The 19,729-nt window shown below is 42.1% G+C and overlaps 1 protein-coding gene across 3 annotated transcripts in view; it reads right to left on the bottom strand.

The window, feature by feature from the left end:
* CAPN9 (calpain 9) overlaps positions 1-19,729 on the bottom strand; it is a 48,487-nt gene that overhangs the window by 12,822 nt on the left and 15,936 nt on the right. For 2 of the 3 annotated variants that reach the window (XM_077811830.1, XM_077811828.1), the window contains 11 exons: positions 16,338-16,471; positions 15,357-15,525; positions 14,083-14,166; positions 12,999-13,084; positions 10,953-11,030; positions 6,317-6,477; positions 5,418-5,575; positions 4,723-4,931; positions 3,653-3,689; positions 1,803-1,883; positions 609-666 (listed from right to left, as the gene is read on the bottom strand). In XM_077811830.1, the coding sequence (XP_077667956.1) occupies positions 609-666; positions 1,803-1,883; positions 3,653-3,689; positions 4,723-4,931; positions 5,418-5,575; positions 6,317-6,477; positions 10,953-11,030; positions 12,999-13,084; positions 14,083-14,166; positions 15,357-15,525; positions 16,338-16,471 (1,255 nt within the window). The remainder of the gene's footprint in view (positions 1-608; positions 667-1,802; positions 1,884-3,652; positions 3,690-4,722; positions 4,932-5,417; positions 5,576-6,316; positions 6,478-10,952; positions 11,031-12,998; positions 13,085-14,082; positions 14,167-15,356; positions 15,526-16,337; positions 16,472-19,729) is intronic. The other variant, XM_077811829.1, reaches the window with a different exon arrangement.

Genomic DNA, 19,729 nt, shown 5'->3' on the forward strand with positions numbered 1-19,729 from the left:
TATTCTTCAGGAGGATAAAAAATAGACTTTTTACTTTTCACAATTTCTTCTTTGGTTTTGTCACTATTTCGTTACTATTATCATCATTTGTTTGTTTTATGGTACTGCCTAGAGACCCTGTCCAACATGGAGGCCATATTGTGCTAGGCACTGAACATACACATAACAAGAGACAGTCCTTGTCTCAAAGAGATTACAATCTAAATAGACAAGACAGATGAAGGGTGGATGAAAGGAAATATGATCCCCATTTTACAGATGGGGAACTGAGAGATTAAATGATTTTGCCTAGGTTATGGTATAGGTAGGATCTCCTGAGTCTCAGTCCACTGCCTTAGCCATAAGTCAATCCTCTTTCTCCAGAGCTGGCATCACTGACCTGAAATGGATTTTGTTGGGAGACAGCGTAGGCTAGGGGTTACGTCAGGGAACTTGGGTTCTGTAACCCGACTCTGCCACTGACTTGCTGTGTGACATTATGCAAGTTACTAGGCAGTGCCTCGGTTTTCCCACCTGTAAAGTGGGGATAATATCCACTTTTATAAAGCCCTTTGAAGTCCTTGGATGAAAGCCGCTATATAAGTGCAAATAAAGTTGTTAACACTTACTTTTTTTTAATACAGCATTCAGAACGTATTCAAGTTCTTCTGCAGTTATCTCCATGTCCTAGAGTTGAGAAATTAAAGCAGCTGTTACTTTTGTGTGTCTAGATTCAGACATATTGAAAGCCTAACAGAATGCAAATAGCATCCATTTGACAACCACAAAACTCTACTGCACTACTGTCACTGGGTTTACAGCTTGCCGCTGAAATCCAAGAAATAGTGAATCACACAAACAACAGAAGGACTTAAAAAAAAGGAGGAGATGGCAAAATACAACTGAGCTGCTCACTGACATGCTACATGGAATCACAGTTCTTCTCAAACAGGAGGTGTTTATTTAAACAAAATGACTGCAGCTTTCAGACACAAACAGGCTCCCCCACAGCTTGTGTTCTAGTGTTGTCTCCTTTGTTTACCAGGGACCACGCCATCAGGAACTTTATAAAGGACACAGAGACATCTAGAGGCTGAATATATACTGCAAGTAAACTTATTACATATGGAACCCTGAATTTTTACTTCACATGGAATTATGTGACAACAGACTTATATTTTCCAGCTACATAGAGTTGTTCCCATCCCAGTTTTTTCAAGACATTCATGACTTTTATAGTTTCATAAAGTTTAAAGCTAGACGGGATCATCAGACCTCCTGCATTTCACAGGCCATTGAACTTCATCCAATACCCCTATGTTGAGCCCAATGATGTCAGCTAAACTAAAGCATTTTAGTCCCCAGGAGACAAAACTATTGTGTGCCACAAGCAGAGAACAGGAAAGACCACTGCCCACGGCCCCTGTGATGCCAGTGAATTGATTGGCTTTGATGAACCTGGCAAGTGATACATGGCCCACGCAGCAGAGGAGGCAACCCTCTCCCCCAGTTTCCTTGCTAATCTGACCTGGGAGAAAATTCCTTCCTGACCCAAAATCTGGTGATCACACGAACAAGACTCACCAGCCTGATTGCACCACCTCAGAGCACCAGCCCACCCCAGCTGGAATCACGTCTCTACCTGTGGCATATCTCCGCTGTGTCAGAGGAAGGTGAGGCCTCCTTCCCGAAGATTACAAGTGTGTATTGGGGAAAAACTTCCTTACTGACCTCCTCAGGGGACCACCTAAAGCCCTGAAGCATGACCAGTAACCAGTCATGACCATAAGACAAAGCTAAAAGCATTCTGAGTATGCACTCACCTCTCCTGCAACCTGTTTAAACAATGCCCGGAACTGTTTTTCTTCTTCTGTTTCTTGTTGTGGTGTGGTTGGTTTAGGGGGCTACAAGAACAGGGATAATTAAACGTATCAGAGAGCTAACATTCGTTCTTGCACACAGATTATGAGTAACAGTCACAGTAACACACTTTATGGTAGAAGGGAGCACCAGACCATCTAGTCTGGCCTCCTGTATATCATAGGGCAGTGACACAGCCAGCACCCGCCCACTAAACCCAACCTCTGAAACGAGACCTAAGTATTACAGTCCATAGGAAACTAAATTATGATGTGTCACAGGCAGAGAACAGGAGGAACTGAGATGCACCAATGCTTGAGGCCCCTGCAATTGCAGGGTAACAATTAAGCAAGCCAGCCATTCTTTCAGCGCATTTAGGAGAGCTATGCATTTTGAAACAGATACACCTTTCAGATTTTATCATCTTTTGTATGAAAAACTTAACCCTCCCTGGCACTCAATGTCTCAGAAATGTTCACCTTTCATTTCCGATAGCCCATGCTATTGTGTACTCCTAAGGTGTAGGCAGAGCACTGGAGCTGAACAGCTGATCAATGGTGGCCTCCAATGCTACACTGTCTCAAAACTATCAGTTTTCCATTTTATAACCACGTTCAGCCAAGTGAAGCCTGGGATAAATAGGTGCAACTGTCATGGACGTCTCCAGGCCAAATTCAGTGGTGATATTAACTGCTGTGTGAAATACAAGGCTGGGTGTAAGTTGATTGTAAAATAGATGTAGGCAGCAAAGTAGTGTAACTTGCCCTGCTTTGGCACTCAGTGGCTGTGCAAAATGAATGCAACTTGCATTCCAATGCACTGGAAAGGTATGCGCCGAAGGAAAATCAATTAAGTGAGGAAGGTCCCACACTGTGCCCAACACTGCCATAAAATAAGTAGTATAAGTTACTGTATAGCCACTGAATGCCAACATGGTGGAAATTACATTGATTTGACACTTACACTCATTTTTCTGACCAATATACCCCCGACATGACACTCAGCCCACCATTTATCTACTACCATTCAGATGCCAGATGGCAAGCACTTTAATAGCTTGGCTAGATGAATAGATGTATATCACTAATGACTGTGACCTTGAGAATCTGGAAATGTGAAGCTCAATTTGTTACCCAGTCTCTGGAAGCAAGGGAAAACTGAGTGAAATATTGCCAAAGAGATGCAAAGCTGAATCTTGGCTTACTTTCCTTCCGCAAGCATTTCCACTGAAACCAGTGGGACTATTTGCAGGAATAAGGTGAACAAGATCTAGCTCAGTCAATACCCAAACATAGTGACTACAAAGTGGTTCAAGGGCTGCCTGTCAGATTTTTTTTAAGCATAAAAATCAGCTTAATGTTCAGCCGCAAAAATTGTCTAATCATTTTTATGAAAATGCAATATCAAGCTTCTGACCCCAAAATGTTCTGAGAATGTGTATGCATGTTTGAGTGTGAATAGGTTCTGTGGCCCGAACTGTGTAATACTGCATAGTATGGCTAATGGGCAGATCCTCAGCTGGTGCACATTGGCTCAGGTCCATTGATTTCAGTAGCTATGCTGATTTATACCAGCTGAAGAGCCAGTCCTTAATTTCTTTCTGGTTTCAGCTGCCTAACAGCAAACAATTGGAAGAATTATTAATTATTATGATTGTATTATTAGGGTTGTTTTACTAAGCCCAACACAACTGTATATTTCACACACACAAGGTTGACATTTTCATAACATTCACTTGAAATGAAAAAGTACAAATAGAGCATAGTGGATGATGCTGACTTATCCAGTCCTTATTTTAGCTCTGTAGATTTACCTCTGGGAGATTAATGTCAATGTTTCCATCCACATTCCTGAGGAAAACAAAAACGTACTCAATAACAAAAGACTTTGCTGGGGATCCTTTCTGTTTAAATTTTCCAGGAGTAAAAGCAAATACGGTATTTTTACTGAACAAATTATTCACTTTGGTGAAATTCATCCCCATGCAGCGGGTCAGGTCTTTGCATCACATAAGCTCAAAACAGAGCTTAAGTGGTTCCTAGGCCTAGTCTGAGCCATCTCTACAGGGGCTGATTTCAATTTTTATACGTTGTGCAAATGCTTTTTAAAAATAACATATTCTTTATTAAACATGGTCATTCACACAGGAAACAAACAGGAATATTATTACATTTGCAGAACAATATATACTATGGAGCAGCTACTAACTCTTCACAGTTAAGGTTGCAATTGAGTTTTCATTACAAGTCTGATTTTCCCACCTCCTAATACCCACAAAAATAGTCAGAGTGGGCTAAAAATTGGGAAATTAAGTCTGGAGCTATGGTAGAAATTTTCTACCACATCTTAAATGCATTGAAAAAGGGGTTTCTGATTTAGGCCCTCCTGAAATAGAAGCGTTCACCAGAGTTCAAAAACTCATCAAATTTTTTCTTCCCCACTTTGTAGCAAAAAACTTGCCAATCCTCTCCCACAAAAAAAACAAAACAAAAAACAAAACAAAAAAAACCCCAACCAAACAAAAACAACACACCCAACAACAACAAACAAAAAGAAAAGGGGAAAAGCCTAGATTACTAGATTCCCCTGGCTGAGATCTAATGCACAGCACCACGGGTTAACTTTTGTTAATTACAAGAGTTGCTCTGGCAATGAACTCCATTTAGTTCATTGGGAGCCTCACATAGCAGGCAAGGGCATGCAGGAAGTGGACGGGAGGGATGCTTCTTCATCTCTGGGGTCTCTTGTCTGGAGCAAGATGGGGAGAATGCCCTCAGGAATCTCTCATGGTTCTTAAAAAAGCCAATTAACATGGCTGGTGTGTGAGAGTTTTGGAAGTTGCAGGAGGCCTGTTTGACTGACCACCCTCCACTGATTACTTACTCTGTGATGGCTTTTTTCTCAGAGAAGATTCTCAGGCAGAAGTCAGCTTCCTGGTGTGGCTCAAAAGTAGTAGGAACAATAACATAATCCCCAGGTGGCAGCTTGACTCGGTCAGAGACTTCCCTTAAGTTAATGTAGGTTTTGCTCCTTGCCTTGGAAGGGTTGTATCTGAAAAAGTCTTTGTTCAAGTGTCCATCTTTGCTAGGGCTCTGCAATGGAATTTGAAGCAGGGATTTCAGTTTTATTCATTATTGTGTGCAAAGTAACTGATGTGCATGGTTCAGATATGTCAGATTCCCACCTCCCTTCTTGATCTAGAATCATAGGGCCAGATACATGCATGATTCACTGGCTCCAGGATCAGGAAGTCACCATTAGCCACGGGCACTCCTCTCACCTTATTCTCCTGTGCTGAATGGAGCTTGGATACCAGGGGAATCTAGCTCTCAGACTTTAAGGCATTTTATGCAGGGGCTCTAGGATGGAGAAACTCCATTTTAGCAAAGCCCTTCTGCACCAATATAAGGACATTTTAAAGGAAAAGCTACCATTCTCATCATTATTTAAAGAACGTAGGTGATTAGATACCACAGCAATGGGTGTGATGCAGAAATCTTGACTGACACACAGAGAGATACAAGGGGGGAGAGAGAGAAAGAGCAAACATGGCTACTACATTGTAAAATACTAAGTACCTCATAAATAGCATAGCCAATTGTCAGCATTTCAGCACCTAGTTTCCTGAGTTTACGTCGATTCTTTTGCATCAGAGCTGCTATAAATGTGCATTCATCTTTCCCATCATCTTTCTCTGTCAAATGCAGCTTGATCTGTGGATTTGTCCAAAAGGTGTCTGCCAAAGCAAAGAACACAGACGTTTTTCCCCTCCAAAAAAAAAAAAAAAAATTTAAACTGAGCCAAACAAGGACAATAGAGAGAGTAATTTGAGGTTTGGGGGTTTTATGTTTGTTTTATTTTTCCATTTTCCATTATGTACCTTGATGATTTCAATGCAATTCTGCACACAAAGAGCCAAATCCTGAGGGACTTGGGTTTTAGTATAAACAATAGCAGAATTTAGCCCCAATATCTCATTAAATGGCAATGGTTTAAATTGGAGATGAAAGTTACAAGACAATTAATTGGGGTTTTGTTGAAAATATAAAAGCACAAAGGGTCAACTTCTGATCTCATTCATATTGGTGTAAATCTGGCATAACTCCATTCAATCAGTGGAGTGGCTTCAAGTCTACACCAGCATGATCAGAATGTGATGGTAAGGGCTGGATTCTCCTCTCACTTACAGTCCTTTGACAAGGGTGTAACTTAACTGATCTCAGTGGAGTTACTCCTAGTTTGCACAAATGTACATGATAGGAGAAAGAGGTGCACAAAACTGAAAGGCAAAGAAAATTATTTCTCTCAAGTGGAATCTTGTGACTGTTTTGATATTTTGCTGGGTTTCAGCTAGTTGAGACTCCGCCGGCTTTATTCAGCACATGGTTGTGGAAGTTACAAAGGGGTGAAGAATTCTGTGTCTCTAATGGATGCTTCCATGGGCGTGTGAATTTTTTCTAAAGGAATCTCTGTTCACCTAAAAAATTTCTGCACCCTCCAGCAGTGGAACCTCTGACCCAGCTCCCTTGATGGACTGTCACCTCCCACTTGTTGGTAGCATTGTCCCCAAGAGCATCTGGGGTGAGGTTGCAGATCTCAACTTTATCAAAATGTGTTTTGAAGTCTTCAAAGTTCATCCTAAATGAAAGGAAGGGAAAACAGTCAGTGCATCACATTAGTGACCGAACAGAAGCAGCAGCCTAGGCAGAAACTACTCCCAAAGACCAATTCAAAATGCAGAGTATCAGAACATAGGGCCGGATCATGAGTTTCTGTAAATCAGTGTAGTTTCATTGACTTCATTGGAGCTATGCTGATTTACACCAGTTGAAGAGCTCTCTCCATAGACCTGATTCTCCTCTCCTTACACGAGTGTAATCACAAGTAACTCCATTGACCCCAATGGGCCTGATTCTGATCTCTCTTATACCAATCTTAAAATAGTGAGACTCCACTGACTTCATCTGAGTTACTCCTGATTTACACCAGCATCAGGGACAGAGCAGAATCAACCCAATGGAGTGATACTAGTGTAAAAACTGGTGTGAGAAGGGAGGCTGTAGTCTTCTAGCCTCACAGCTCCTGGGCCCAGTGATCCTTTTAAGTGCAAAAACAGGACAGAGGGGTTAAAGTTCTGCCAATATTGAACTATAACCAAGTGTGATACGCTGCGTACAACCATTCCTACTCACATACCAAGAAGCGTACAGACAGCCCAATGTGCAGCAAGACATAGGAAGGGTCCACTGGCACTTCACTTGCTGTGAACGGGTCTGCTTTCAGACCTGAACCAAACTGGAGTAAGAACCAGTAGGGAAAGTATTTACCAAATCAGAGACTGGTGTGCAATACAGCAGCTGCTGCTGGATAGCATGGGAAATAGAGCAGGAAAACAGTGTAGCAGAAACCAGTTATAGCAGGGCGGTCTGCTCTGTCTCAGAAAAGGTTAAAAGACAGTCCTTGGAGAGGGCTGAGGCTGAGAGCCAATAAGAGAAGGCTGATTGGAAACACAGCCATAGCTGGGGCCATGCCCAATTAGGAGACAGCAGGCCCTATAAAAGGGCTGTGAACCAGTAGCTGAGTCAGTCTCTCTAGCTCTTGAGAGAGAAGGACCTGGCTGCCTGCCTGGGAGAGAAGGGTATTTGAGACAGAGCAGTGCTGGGGAAAGGGAGGGGGAGCTCCAGCCTGGCAACTCCCCAGGCTGCAGGCCTTGATAGAGGCCTATGCAGGTACAGGGTCTGGGAGGAGCAGCCTGTGGTTAGGTAGAGGCAGCTGGTCTGACCCCCTTGCCAATGATGAGTGGCCATGACAGATTGCAGTTTGCCCCAGTGAGTGGGGGCTAGATGATGACTGACAGTAGCCACTGAGGCAAGGTGGGGATAGAGGGTTGGGGGTTCCCCTGGGAGGGGAGACCTAGACTGTGGGGTGCTGCTGGGGGCAGAACCCTGAGGTAAAGGGCACTGGGGTCCAGGAGGGACATCGGCCTGCAGAGGGCATGCTGTATGCTGGAAAAGAGCTAATTCCCAGACAACCAGCAGGAGGCGCTGCGCCAGGGAGTCTTGCTTCGCTACACCAGGTATCCAGTTGGGGAGCTAGGCCCAGATCCTCAAAGATATTTAGTCTCCTAACATCTATTGAAATCAACCTTTGAAGATCTGGGCCTTAGTGACTGAATGACACAAATGAACAATAGCAGGAAAAAGCCAGTGAGCTCCAGGCAATGTGTATGGGTGGGTGTTGACAGGATGCGATCCTCACAATAGCACACCGGGGTAGCAACATCACAGTCCCACCAGCTATAATAGATTCCATATTCTGCTGAATAAGTAATAGGTGCCTAGGGTTACTTTAACTTACACTGTCCTAGAAAGTTTTCATCGCACACTTTTGATAGGGGAGCAAATGGCAGAGTTTGATTTCACTGTCTGCATCTCCCTTTTTGTGTTGTGTCTCCCTTCAATGTATTGCTAGCTCTGCAAGCCAGGTGCACTCCAGCTTCTTGCTTCTCTTCTTGGTACACTGAGAATAAGGGCTGGATAACAACCCCTTTTGCTTCTGTGTACCTAGCACAAATATCCTGGCCGTGTAGCACAATTTATGTCTTTTGGGCCAAGTGCTGCAAATTCTGCTCTTTGTTACACAGATGTACATGTGAAGTACTTACCAGCACATCATTGGGGTTGCTCTGGATTTACACTGGTGTGACTGAGAGCAGAATTTGGCCCTACATCTTTAAAAGAGAGGGAGGGAGACAGAGAGATTTAGAAGCTGATTTGCTAACTAGCCCCAGGGTTAATCTTTCCCCTCTGGCAGAAGCACAATAATGAATGTGGAATTTGCCTCTCCTCTCTACCCTCCCTTATCAAGGCTGACGTTAGTTACTCTTGGTGTAAATCCAGAGTAACTCACTGTAAGTTACTGAGATCAGAATCTAGCCCTGAACATGTTACCCTTAAGGTCTTGCTAGTTCCTAGTTAACAGGAAAAGAGGGTAAAAGAGACAAATTCTTATCAAAAACGTATTTCCCATTTGAAATGTCTTAAAATTTATGTTTAAAACAGTTAACGCAGCCTTCTGTAGTTTGCTTCATGCCACTCTGATCTGAATGCGTGAGAATAAACTGGTAAAACATGACAGAAAAAAACACCACATGTAGGTGCTATTATTTAAAATGTAACACATAATCCGTGTGCCCTGAGAAATGCATGAAAGCTAGCCATATCCAGAAGCTATAGTATAGCACTGGTTTTTAAACTGTTAGTGAGCTGTTTGTTTAATTTTCAGGTGCAGTATGTAACAGCTTACAAAGTAAATATCTGTTGGGATCCCTGAAATTAAGACTTAACTATTATTATTTATTATTATGATGTCTACTGCAGTAGAATCTAAGGACCCCCCTCAACTCCATTGTGCTTGGTGCTGTAAACATAACACAAAGATAGTCCATGCCCCAGAGAACTCACAATCTGAACATTCAAGATGTTGAATAGAATTGTAGGGGAACTTGAGAAGTCATCATGTCCAGCTCCCTGTGCTGAGGCAGGACCAAATAAACCCAGACTATCCCTGGCAGGTATCCAGTGATGAGGATTCCATGACCTCCCTTAGAAGCCTATTTCACAGCTTAGCTACCCCTTATAGTTAGAAAGTTTTTCCTAATATTTAACCTAAATTTCCCTTGCAGCAGATTAAGCCCATTACTTCTTGGCCTACCTTCAGTGAATATTGAGAACAATTGATCACAGTCCTTTCTGTAACAGCCCTTAACAGATCTGAAGACAGTTATGAGGTCCCCCCGTCAGTCTTCTTTTCTAGACTTTTCAAAACAGGCCCAGTTTTTTTAACCTTTGCTTATAGGTCAGATTTTATAAATCTTTTATCATTTTTGTTGCTCTTCTCTGGACTCTCTCCACATTTTCCATGTCTATCTTAAAGTGTGGTGCTCAGAACTGGACACAGTACTCCAGCTGAGGCCCCATCAATGCCAAGCAGAGTGGGACAATCACCTCACATGCCTTACAGACAACACTCCTGTTAACAAACCCGAGAATATTAGCCTTTTTTTCCCACTGCATCACATTGTTGACTCATTCTCATATTGTGATCCACTATAACCTCACATCCTTTTCAGCAGTACTACCCTGCTAGCCAGTTATTCCCCATTTTATAGCTGTGCATTTGATTTTCTGTCTGAAGTAGAGAACTTTGCACTTATCTCTACTGAATTTCTTGTTAAATTCAGACTAATTCTCCAATGTGTCAAGACTGTTTTGAATTCTAAATAGTACTTAACTCTTATATAGCGTTTTTCACCACTAGATCTCAAATCACTTTACAAAGGAGGTCAGCATCCTTTTTCAGATGGGGAAACTGAGGCACAGAGGGGCCATTTCTTGCTCAAGGTCATTCAGCAGGCCAGTGGCAGAGCTGGGAATAATTCATGGGTCCTCTGAGTCTCAGTCAAGTGCTCTATCTACAAGATCACACTGCTCTAAATGACAGCAAAATATGAGAAAAAAACAGCTGAAAACTCTTCAGAAGTTGTTAGGCTGCTCTGTGCTGATTTCACTACTTTCATGTCCTTAAGGATGCACAGCATTTGTGTAGCCTCTGACATGCAACATTGAAACTCATGAGTCATTCTTTCACCTGGTGTGGCACATGCTGCATTGGGAGAATCACCCAATTCAAATGGCATTAGTAAGTTGAAATGTGATGTACAGGAGTGGAGTATTTAGATAATACAAAACTTGACAGACTTGTTTTTGAAGCATTCCTTACATTGTGCAAATCACCTGTGTCTGAATAACCTTTCAGGAAACAAGTCCATTACAGTGTCATTCATTTTGATCTTGAGAACTTTCGAATGCACAGTGTTTTAAATATATTAATTACAGTTGCTAAGTATGGCATTTTAAACATCGTACAGATATACTCTGCTATTAAGACTATGTAAACTGAGAGTGGCTTAAATGGAGAGAGTAGTATTGTACCAGTCCTCTTTGGATTAAAGCACTAATTTCCCAGTTCAGAGCTAGTTTCCTCTGCCTCACTTGGCCTGCCTGCTCACTGTATTCTCATCAGCATATTTATTTTTCAAAAGGGTACCATACCAGAATTCTCCATCATCTAGCACTGTCTGACACAGGCGTTTTTGCTCCGATGGGCTGACTGACTGCCATTCAGGAGAACTACAAGAAAACAAAGTCAGGCTTTACAAGGCTATCAAGCACTTCATTTCCCTTGGCTCAAAGACACCAGCTGGATATATTAGCAGATTACACCACTTTCAGATTGATTTTATTTGAGCAGTAGCCACAACAGGTGCCTTTAAGGAGCCTGATTCTGCTGCTGTTAAAACCGATGGCAAACCTTCCATTGACTTAGACAGAAGCAGGATCAGGTCTTATATCTTGAGGTTACAGTACTGCTGTACTGACCAGTACCACTGTGTTTGCAATGATCCCCACAGTGAGAATAGGGAATGCTACAAAAACCAAGGTAAATTTAAGTACTGCGAGTGGTATATCTCTAGATGGTACATCCACTGTACTGTAAACCTTGCTGTGCATCTGTATCGTTATTGCCATGAAGTTTGTTGCTAGTATAGAACCATCCGGTGGTCCCAGATGAAGTCAGTGGGAGCAGGATGGTGCTCTTTAATTGTACAGATGAGTGGAGAGAGAAACTGAAATACCTGATGTCCCAAATGAAAATCTATTTTTTCATTTCCATTCACTGCTGCCATTCCTGGTTCTAGCAGGGATGGAAGCAGAAAAGCCTAGATGTTTAATGAAAGCCTGCTCTTACAGCAGTGTATATTTCAAACCTGATTCTAAGCAGGAAGTACCAGAAATCTCTAATGAGATTACTAACCTAAGCCCTGAGCCTGCAAGTCAACGTGTTAGTGTAGACTCCCAGGCCCACATGGAGTCCCACTGGCTTCAGTAGGACTGTGTGGACGCTGTGATCTGCATTAGCAGTTCCACATGCAGGATCAGAGTCCCTTTTGGCAGATACAGCACTTTGGCTAAAAATCTCAAATGGCTGGATACCTATTCTAAATTGAACTACTAAATCTTTTGAGATTTAATAATCTCTAATTATACTGCTAAACTATTCTCACATTTTTGGAATTTACAAAGGATCATAACTACACTTGGAAATGTAAATATCTGGGATTGATTTGTTGATCGTTTTAAGAGAAGGGACATTTGATAAATTTCCAGCACTGATTCAAATCTGCTAATTATTTCACTGTTTTTAAAGGGGCTGTCAGGATGTGTTATGGAACTGTCTCCTCTCATTTATACCAGCGTAAATCAGGAAAAACTCAGTTGAAGATAATGGAGGTAAAGCAATGTAAGTGATCTCAGAAACAGGCCATGTATAAATGTATTCAGACATGAAAAATCCAGCATTGATTCAAATGTCCCTTCTCTTAAAACTAGTAGGAATTTCCAGAATAGAATCTACTGTTCACCATTTATGCTGTTTGCTTTTTAAATGACTATTTGCATTTCATCCAGCTTGGATAATGAAAGAGGCTAGGGAGCTTCACAATTTTTCCCAGTTGGCATTTGTTGGGTCTTTTGCTCTTTACACAGCCAATGTAATATGAAGGAACCACACAGGCAAGTGTGGTCCAAATAACTGTCTTTAATAACTACACAACATGCAAGGCCTACCTACCATATATACCTTGGAGCTCTGGCTTCAGAAACATAGAACACAGTAAGTGCCATTAGAGGGCTCACAAAATATTTAAAGAGATACTGTCCAATTCCTACACACTACCTCAGCACTTTCCAGCTCTCCTGTAATAGCACAGTGTTTGGATGTTTGTGTTGCAAATGCTGCAGGGGAATGTTTAAATAATACAAATTATACATTTTCCATTGGAATTATCTTAAAAATAATGACATTTATATTAATAGTGGATTTTGTTTCTATTTTTAACAGTACCTACATTTTGAGACTAAACAATCTTGACAGTGCCTCTTTAAATGGTAGCTGAGCAGTCTTGACAATACTGAAGTCAGGATGTTAGGACGACAACAGCACTGTTCTGCATGTGTAGGCTGTTAATTAGACTTGACTTCCCTCCTCGGCAGTCTGACCTCTATTCAATACAAATAGTTATTATACATAAAACTAACTTGTCACTCCAACGGCCATTCCACTCCACTTGCCCCCATGGATTTCTTGGCCGTATGAGTTGCACCTTTCGGCCTCGGGAGCTCACCTAAATAGGAAGACCAAAAATAGAGAAATTCTTGAGTGGCCTTAAAATATAATGGGACTATTGCTATTGTAGTAATCCCTGGCTGGCTGCTGTCATTAACTAAGAGACAATTCTCCAGAGTGCCTAGGCTAGATAACACTTCTGGGCACTGGGGAACTCTGCTGGAGCAAATGTGCAGAGGGTAGAAGGGATGGTGGAGAGGAAGGAGAAACCTCCCACTGGGCTGTGTTAGAGTTTCACTTCACAGGGGAGAAGAGTGGTGCTGGGTGAATAATGGAGTTTTTAGTTTGCTGTAAATTAAAAAAAAAAAAAAAAAAAATTTCAGGCCAAACTGAAAATTAAATTGTCTAATATTTCTGGCAAACCCCCAAAAGTTGAAAAAAAAATAATTTCAGGTTGAACAAATCACTTTGTTTGACCCAAAATGAACCATGCCGTTTCAATTTCGTGCATCTGAAAATATTTTTAATTTCTAAAAAATGAAAGGACATTTCAAAATAAAAAGTGGTTTTGAATCAAAAATCCACATGCTTCAAAAATGTCAACACTAAACGTTTTGGTTTTTACAGAATTTTTTTTCCCAACCGAATCGGTTTGGTGAAATCAGCACATATTTGTAAGATATTTAGTGTCACAGAATCAACATTTTTTGTCCCCCCCAAAAAAAGTTTTAGTTGAAAACTTTCACTCAGTTCTAGGGAAGAACCAGAAGATACATACAGTCCTCTGGCTCCCAGGCCTCACCCCCTAAGTTCCTTTAGGCACAAGAAGCTGGGCACAAAACCTTAGACTGGGGGAGAAGGGGCATGCCCTGTGTGGCCTGCCAAAATCCAGTCCCCTCCTCATACACTGCAGCCACCCCAATTCGCCAGCCAAACTGCATCCAGGAGATGTGAAGAACAGGATTTATGATCTTTCACTTTCCAGCTCTAGGTTTGCACCTCTTGCCAGCTCACTCTTCATCACATACTGTCAACATAGCAACAATTGGGACGTACCTCGTCAATGCCAGTTACTGAATAAGCATGACCCTTTATGAGGCCGAAAGGGGTTCGAGCTTCTGACTCAGCTGCGCTGCTGGTCTGAAATATGAAAATACGCTTTGACATACCCTTCCTTGAGAGGACATTGTACGTGGTGACACTCTGTCAGTATCCGGGCCCGTCACAGCTAGATACACTGAGAAGTAAGTGGCTGTACTAAAAGGTACTGTGAATGACAGTATAGCTTTTCCTCTTCCTACAATACTGCACACTGGCACAGCCTTTTAGGGAAGACACTTTTGCAACAGAAAAAATGATTTTATTTGTTTCACATATTAGAAAAATATGGGACTTTCTACTAAGATTGTCATCAATAGGAATGCTCTCAGCATTCCAGGGGGAAAAGACCAAGCATCTAGTGGGGATGGTGAGTGAATTATCTTCTCTTACCCCTATGGCAGGTTCCTCTAGGTCAGGGATAAGACACACTGGCATAGTGGTGTAAGGAAGCTTACAGCTGCTGCCCATGTGGTATCTCTTCTATGGATAAATCCAGTGTTGTAACTAGGGTTGCCAACCCTCCAGGATTGTCCTAAATCTGGTATCTTTCATGAACAACAACATTAATTTACAAACTCAGGCACTGACTCTGCAAACCCCCCTGTGCCCACACAGAGCTTACTTCAGGATTGCAGACAAAAATAATAATAGCACAAAAATTGTAACATTGTAAAATTGGGGGGAGGGATAGCTCAGTGGTTTGAGCTTTGGCCTGCTAAACCCAGGGTTGTGTGTTCAATCCTTGAGGGCGCCATTTGGGATCTGGGGCAAAAATTGTGGATTGGTCCTGCTTTGAGCAGGGGGTTGGACTAGATGACCTCCTGAGGTCCCTTCCAACCGTGGTATTCTATGATTCAATGAACAGCAATCACTGAAGCCAGTAGACACTGACTCCTGCCCTGTGACAGGGCCGTGAACAGCTTTACCTCTGACCCAGGTCAGGTGAATGGAGCCAGGAAGTAAAATTCACTGTTATTACACACATTACATACATACATAAATTGCACATACAAAACTGAAATCCAATGACTCTCTTCTTTCAAACAGCTGCCATAATGACTAAACTGGAATTGCATGTACGTTAGATTACAGCTATTGGTTATAAATGATTGAAGTGCTTATTTGCTACTATTGCAAATTATTTGCTATTAATTTCAGTGGGATTTTTTAAATTTTTTACTTAAAAAATACCCCCCACAAAACTAAACCCTCTCTAGTCTTTTACTTACATCAATAGAACAGCCCACCAATGAACCTCTTTCAAGAGCTTTTCCCAAGATTTCATAGAAATTTTCTGGAGCCTTTTTGACTTCGTACATTTCTCCAACTCCTCCAGTGAAATCTTCCATGGCTTCTAGTGTACTGCCTCCTTTTAGGGCTTCATAACTCCCATTCAGTCTGAAAGTTACACATCCATAGTGAGAAATGTTTTTAAAACCTTTTTTTTTTTTAGGTTACACTGAGCCGGATTCTCACCTATTTACACTGGTGTAAACCAGCAGTAACTCAGTTGAAATTAATGGACTAAAAACTGGGTTCAGTGACAGGAGAATCTCAGTCTTGTTAATTACATTGTAAACTCTCCCCCCTCCCCCACCTCCTCATTCTAATTTCCAATTCATTATTGGTTCAAATCCAGCACAGGCTGGCAGTGACCATACTGTAAGTCTGGTTCTCAAACTTTTGTAGGGGTGACCCCTTTCACATAGCAAGCTTCTGAGTATGACCCCCCCCTTATAAATTAAAAACATTTTTTAATATATTTAACACCACTGTAAATGCTGGAGGCAAAGCGGGGTTTGGTGTGGAGGCTGACAGCTTGTGACCCCCCATGTAATAACCTTGCAACCCCCTGAGGGGTCCCAACCCCCAGTTTGAGAACCCCTGCTGTAAGTTGTTCAGTGACCTGCTGGATGCAAAACCAATAGATAGTCTTATTCCAGTTTTTAGCCATAACAGTTGGCATCATTATTAGCACTCTCAGCAGAAAAACAGAGAGCAGGTTTTAGGTCTTGATCCAGTTCTCACTGAAGCCAACTGGAGTCTCTCCATTGACATTACTGGAAGTTGGATCAATCCATCGGGGATTAATTTAGGACATAGTATCTCCAGGTCAAGGCTGAGGAAACTGCAATGAACAAATAAAAGCTGATGATTTTCATTGTATGACAAACTGAGCAATGCATGCACCAAAGGCAGACAGTACTTACTTCGCATAGGCTTTTTCCAGTAAGGCGCTCCAGAATTCATTGTGTTCAGACGAGTGTAGAAAAACCAAGCGGTCTTTAAAGGTGGGTAATCGATCATCAATAACAATATCCAGCCACTCATTGTGCTGCCAAAACTGTGTTGAATGGAGGATGAGAGAATTGTTTGATAACTTGTAATATTTCATAAGGCGAGCACGCCTCTCTAACTACCATATTCCCATGCTCCAAAAGTGTCTCAGTAACATTTGGGGGCTGTTATAAGACTAAAATCTCGCCGCTTTTGTGAGGCAGGTGAAATCTGACCCAAAATAAGCACCACATTTCCCCCACTAAGCCTCTTCTCAATCAAGTCAATAAAGAAACTGGTGGGCTTCTATTTTCTAAACCTGACACAAAGACACAGCTGCTGTGAAACCTCCATAGACACAAACTGCCATACCTGGAACTGCAACAATATTCTGATCCTGAGCCACTTTATATATGCTGTAGCGTCAAACTGTAGTAAATTATTTAAACTACACTGAATTCATATGAGAGCTGTGTCTTGGGACAGACTTTCAATTAACATATACATTACAAACTGAAGGACACTGAGTGCTATGGGACAAAATAGTAAGTAACAGACTGAATTCATAGCAGGCAGGAATTTTGTACATCCCCCCACAATTTCTCTGAGTCCTTATGATAAACTCCAATAGAGTTTTCCAGAAATTAAGTAAGGTTCTATATAAATTATTCTAAAAATCTAACATTTAGCAGAATATACAATTTATATAGAATTTTTAAACCAACCTAAGGAATTCTATAGCAGAGATCTATTCTATTCGATCCATGTTCTTACATCATGCCCACCACCATGGTGTCTGAGCACCTATAGTTATATAAAAAGAAAAGGAGTTCTTGTGGCACCTTAGAGACTAACCAATTTATTTGAGCATGAGCTTTCGTGAGCCACAGCTCACTTCATCAGATGCATACCGTGGAAACTGCAGCAGACTTTATATATACACAGAGAATATGAAACAATACCTCCTCCCACCCCACTGTCCTGCTGGTAATAGCTTATCTAAAGTAATCGTCAGGTTAGGCCATTTCCAGCACAAATCCAGGTTTTCTCACCCTCCACCCCCCCACACAAATTCACTCTCCTGCTGGTGATAGCCCATCCAAAGTGACAACTCTTTACACAATAAGAAAAGGAGTCCTTGTGGCACCTTAGAGACTAACCAATTTATTTGAGCATGAGCTTTCGTGAGCTACAGCTCACTTCATCAGATGCATACCGTGGAAACTGCAGCAGACTTTATATATACACAGAGAATATGAAACAATACCTCCTCCCACCCCACTGTCCTGCTGGTAATAGCTTATCTAAAGTAATCGTCAGGTTAGGCCATCAGGACAGTGGGGTGGGAGGAGGTATTGTTTCATATTCTCTGTGTATATATAAAGTCTGCTGCAGTTTCCACGGTATGCATCTGATGAAGTGAGCTGTAGCTCACGAAAGCTCATGCTCAAATAAATTGGTTAGTCTCTAAGGTGCCACAAGGACTCCTTTTCTTTTTGCGAATACAGACTAACACGGCTGTTACTCTGAAATCTTTACACAATGTGCATGATAATGAAGTTAGGCCATTTCCTGCACAAATCCAGGTTCTCTCACTCCCTCACCCCCCTCCAAAAACCACCCCCATACACACACAAACTCACTCTCCTGCTGGTAATAGCTCATCCAAACTGACCACTCTCCAAGTTTAAATCCAAGTTAAACCAGAACATCTGGGGGGGGGGGGGTGGGGTAGGAAAAAACAAGAGGAAATAGAAACAATCTCTCTGGTCACGCAATCACAGACATGAAGGTCGCTTAAAACAAAAAAACTTCAAATCCAGACTCCAGCGAGAAACTGCTGAATTGGAATTCATTTGCAAATTGGATACTATTAATTTAGGCTTAAATAGAGACTGGGAGTGGCTAAGTCATTATGCAAGGTAGCCTATTTCCTCTTGTTTTTTCCTACCCCCCCCCCCCCAGATGTTCTGGTTTAACTTGGATTTAAACTTGGAGAGTGGTCAGTTTGGATGAGCTATTACCAGCAGGAGAGTGAGTTTGTGTGTGTATGGGGGTGGTTTTTGGAGGGGGGTGAGAGAACCTGGATTTGTGCAGGAAATGGCCTAACTTCATTATCATGCACATTGTGTAAAGAGTTGTCACTTTGGATGGGCTATCACCAGCAGGAGAGTGAATTTGTGTGGGGGGGTGGAGGGTGAGAAAACCTGGATTTGTGCTGGAAATGGCCTAACCTGACGATTACTTTAGATAAGCTATTACCAGCAGGACAGTGGGGTGGGAGGAGGTATTGTTTCATATTCTCTGTGTATATATAAAGTCTGCTGCAGTTTCCACGGTATGCATCTGATGAAGTGAGCTGTGGCTCACGAAAGCTCATGCTCAAATAAATTGGTTAGTCTCTAAGGTGCCACAAGAACTCCTTTTCTTTTTGCGAATACAGACTAACACGGCTGTTACTCTGAAACCTATAGTTATATATTAAATTCTAGAAGTTTGTTTTAAAAATGTATATAATTATCACTCTCTATTACATTATATTGGACTATTTAGAGCAGGAGTGGGCAAACTTTTTGGCCCAAGGGCCACATCAGAGAATAGAAATTGTATGGTGGGCCATGAATGCTCACAAAATTGGGGTTGGGATGAGGGAGGGGGTGCAGGCTCTGGGGATGAGGAGTTTGGGGTGTAGGAGAGTGTTCTGGGCTGGGGCCGAGGGGTTCAGAGGGCGGGAGGGGGATCAGGGTTGGGGCAAGGGTGCGGGAAGGGATGCAGGTTCCCCGGCTGGAGCGGGGCCGAGCCACATGGTGCGGCCCCTGACCCAGTGCCCCAGCCACAGTGGGGCTGAGCCGTGTGGTGCGGCTTGTGGGCTGGCTTAAAATGGCTCACAGGCCGAATCCGTCTTGCGGGCTGTAGTTTGCCCACCCCTGATTTAGAAGAAGCAGGAATCTGAACTAAGTCAGATACACTGATATTAAAAGTCATTAGGAATTGTATTATATTTCTTGATCTGAACTAGATATAAAATATCATGTGACTCAAGCCATCTTAAAAACCTACATATACTGTGGGGGCAAGTCTTCCTCTTGATTATGACTATGTAACCCCTTTGACTTCCTGGCAGTGGGGTTGGACACATGTAATTGAGTGTAGAATTTGGCCCTGGGTATTTAAACCTTTCTGGGATGATGCCATGATTTCTAACACTGTACTTCCCTTTATAATAGAAAAACAGCGTGGGACGGTGAAAAATTAAATTTTTTTCTAGGTTTCTTCTCAAGACTCTCACTTAAGGTGAGTTTAGCAAGTACTGCTTTGAATAACT

Source organism: Eretmochelys imbricata, chromosome 3 (assembly GCF_965152235.1).
Source record: "Eretmochelys imbricata isolate rEreImb1 chromosome 3, rEreImb1.hap1, whole genome shotgun sequence".
NCBI classification, from domain to species: domain Eukaryota; kingdom Metazoa; phylum Chordata; order Testudines; family Cheloniidae; genus Eretmochelys; species Eretmochelys imbricata.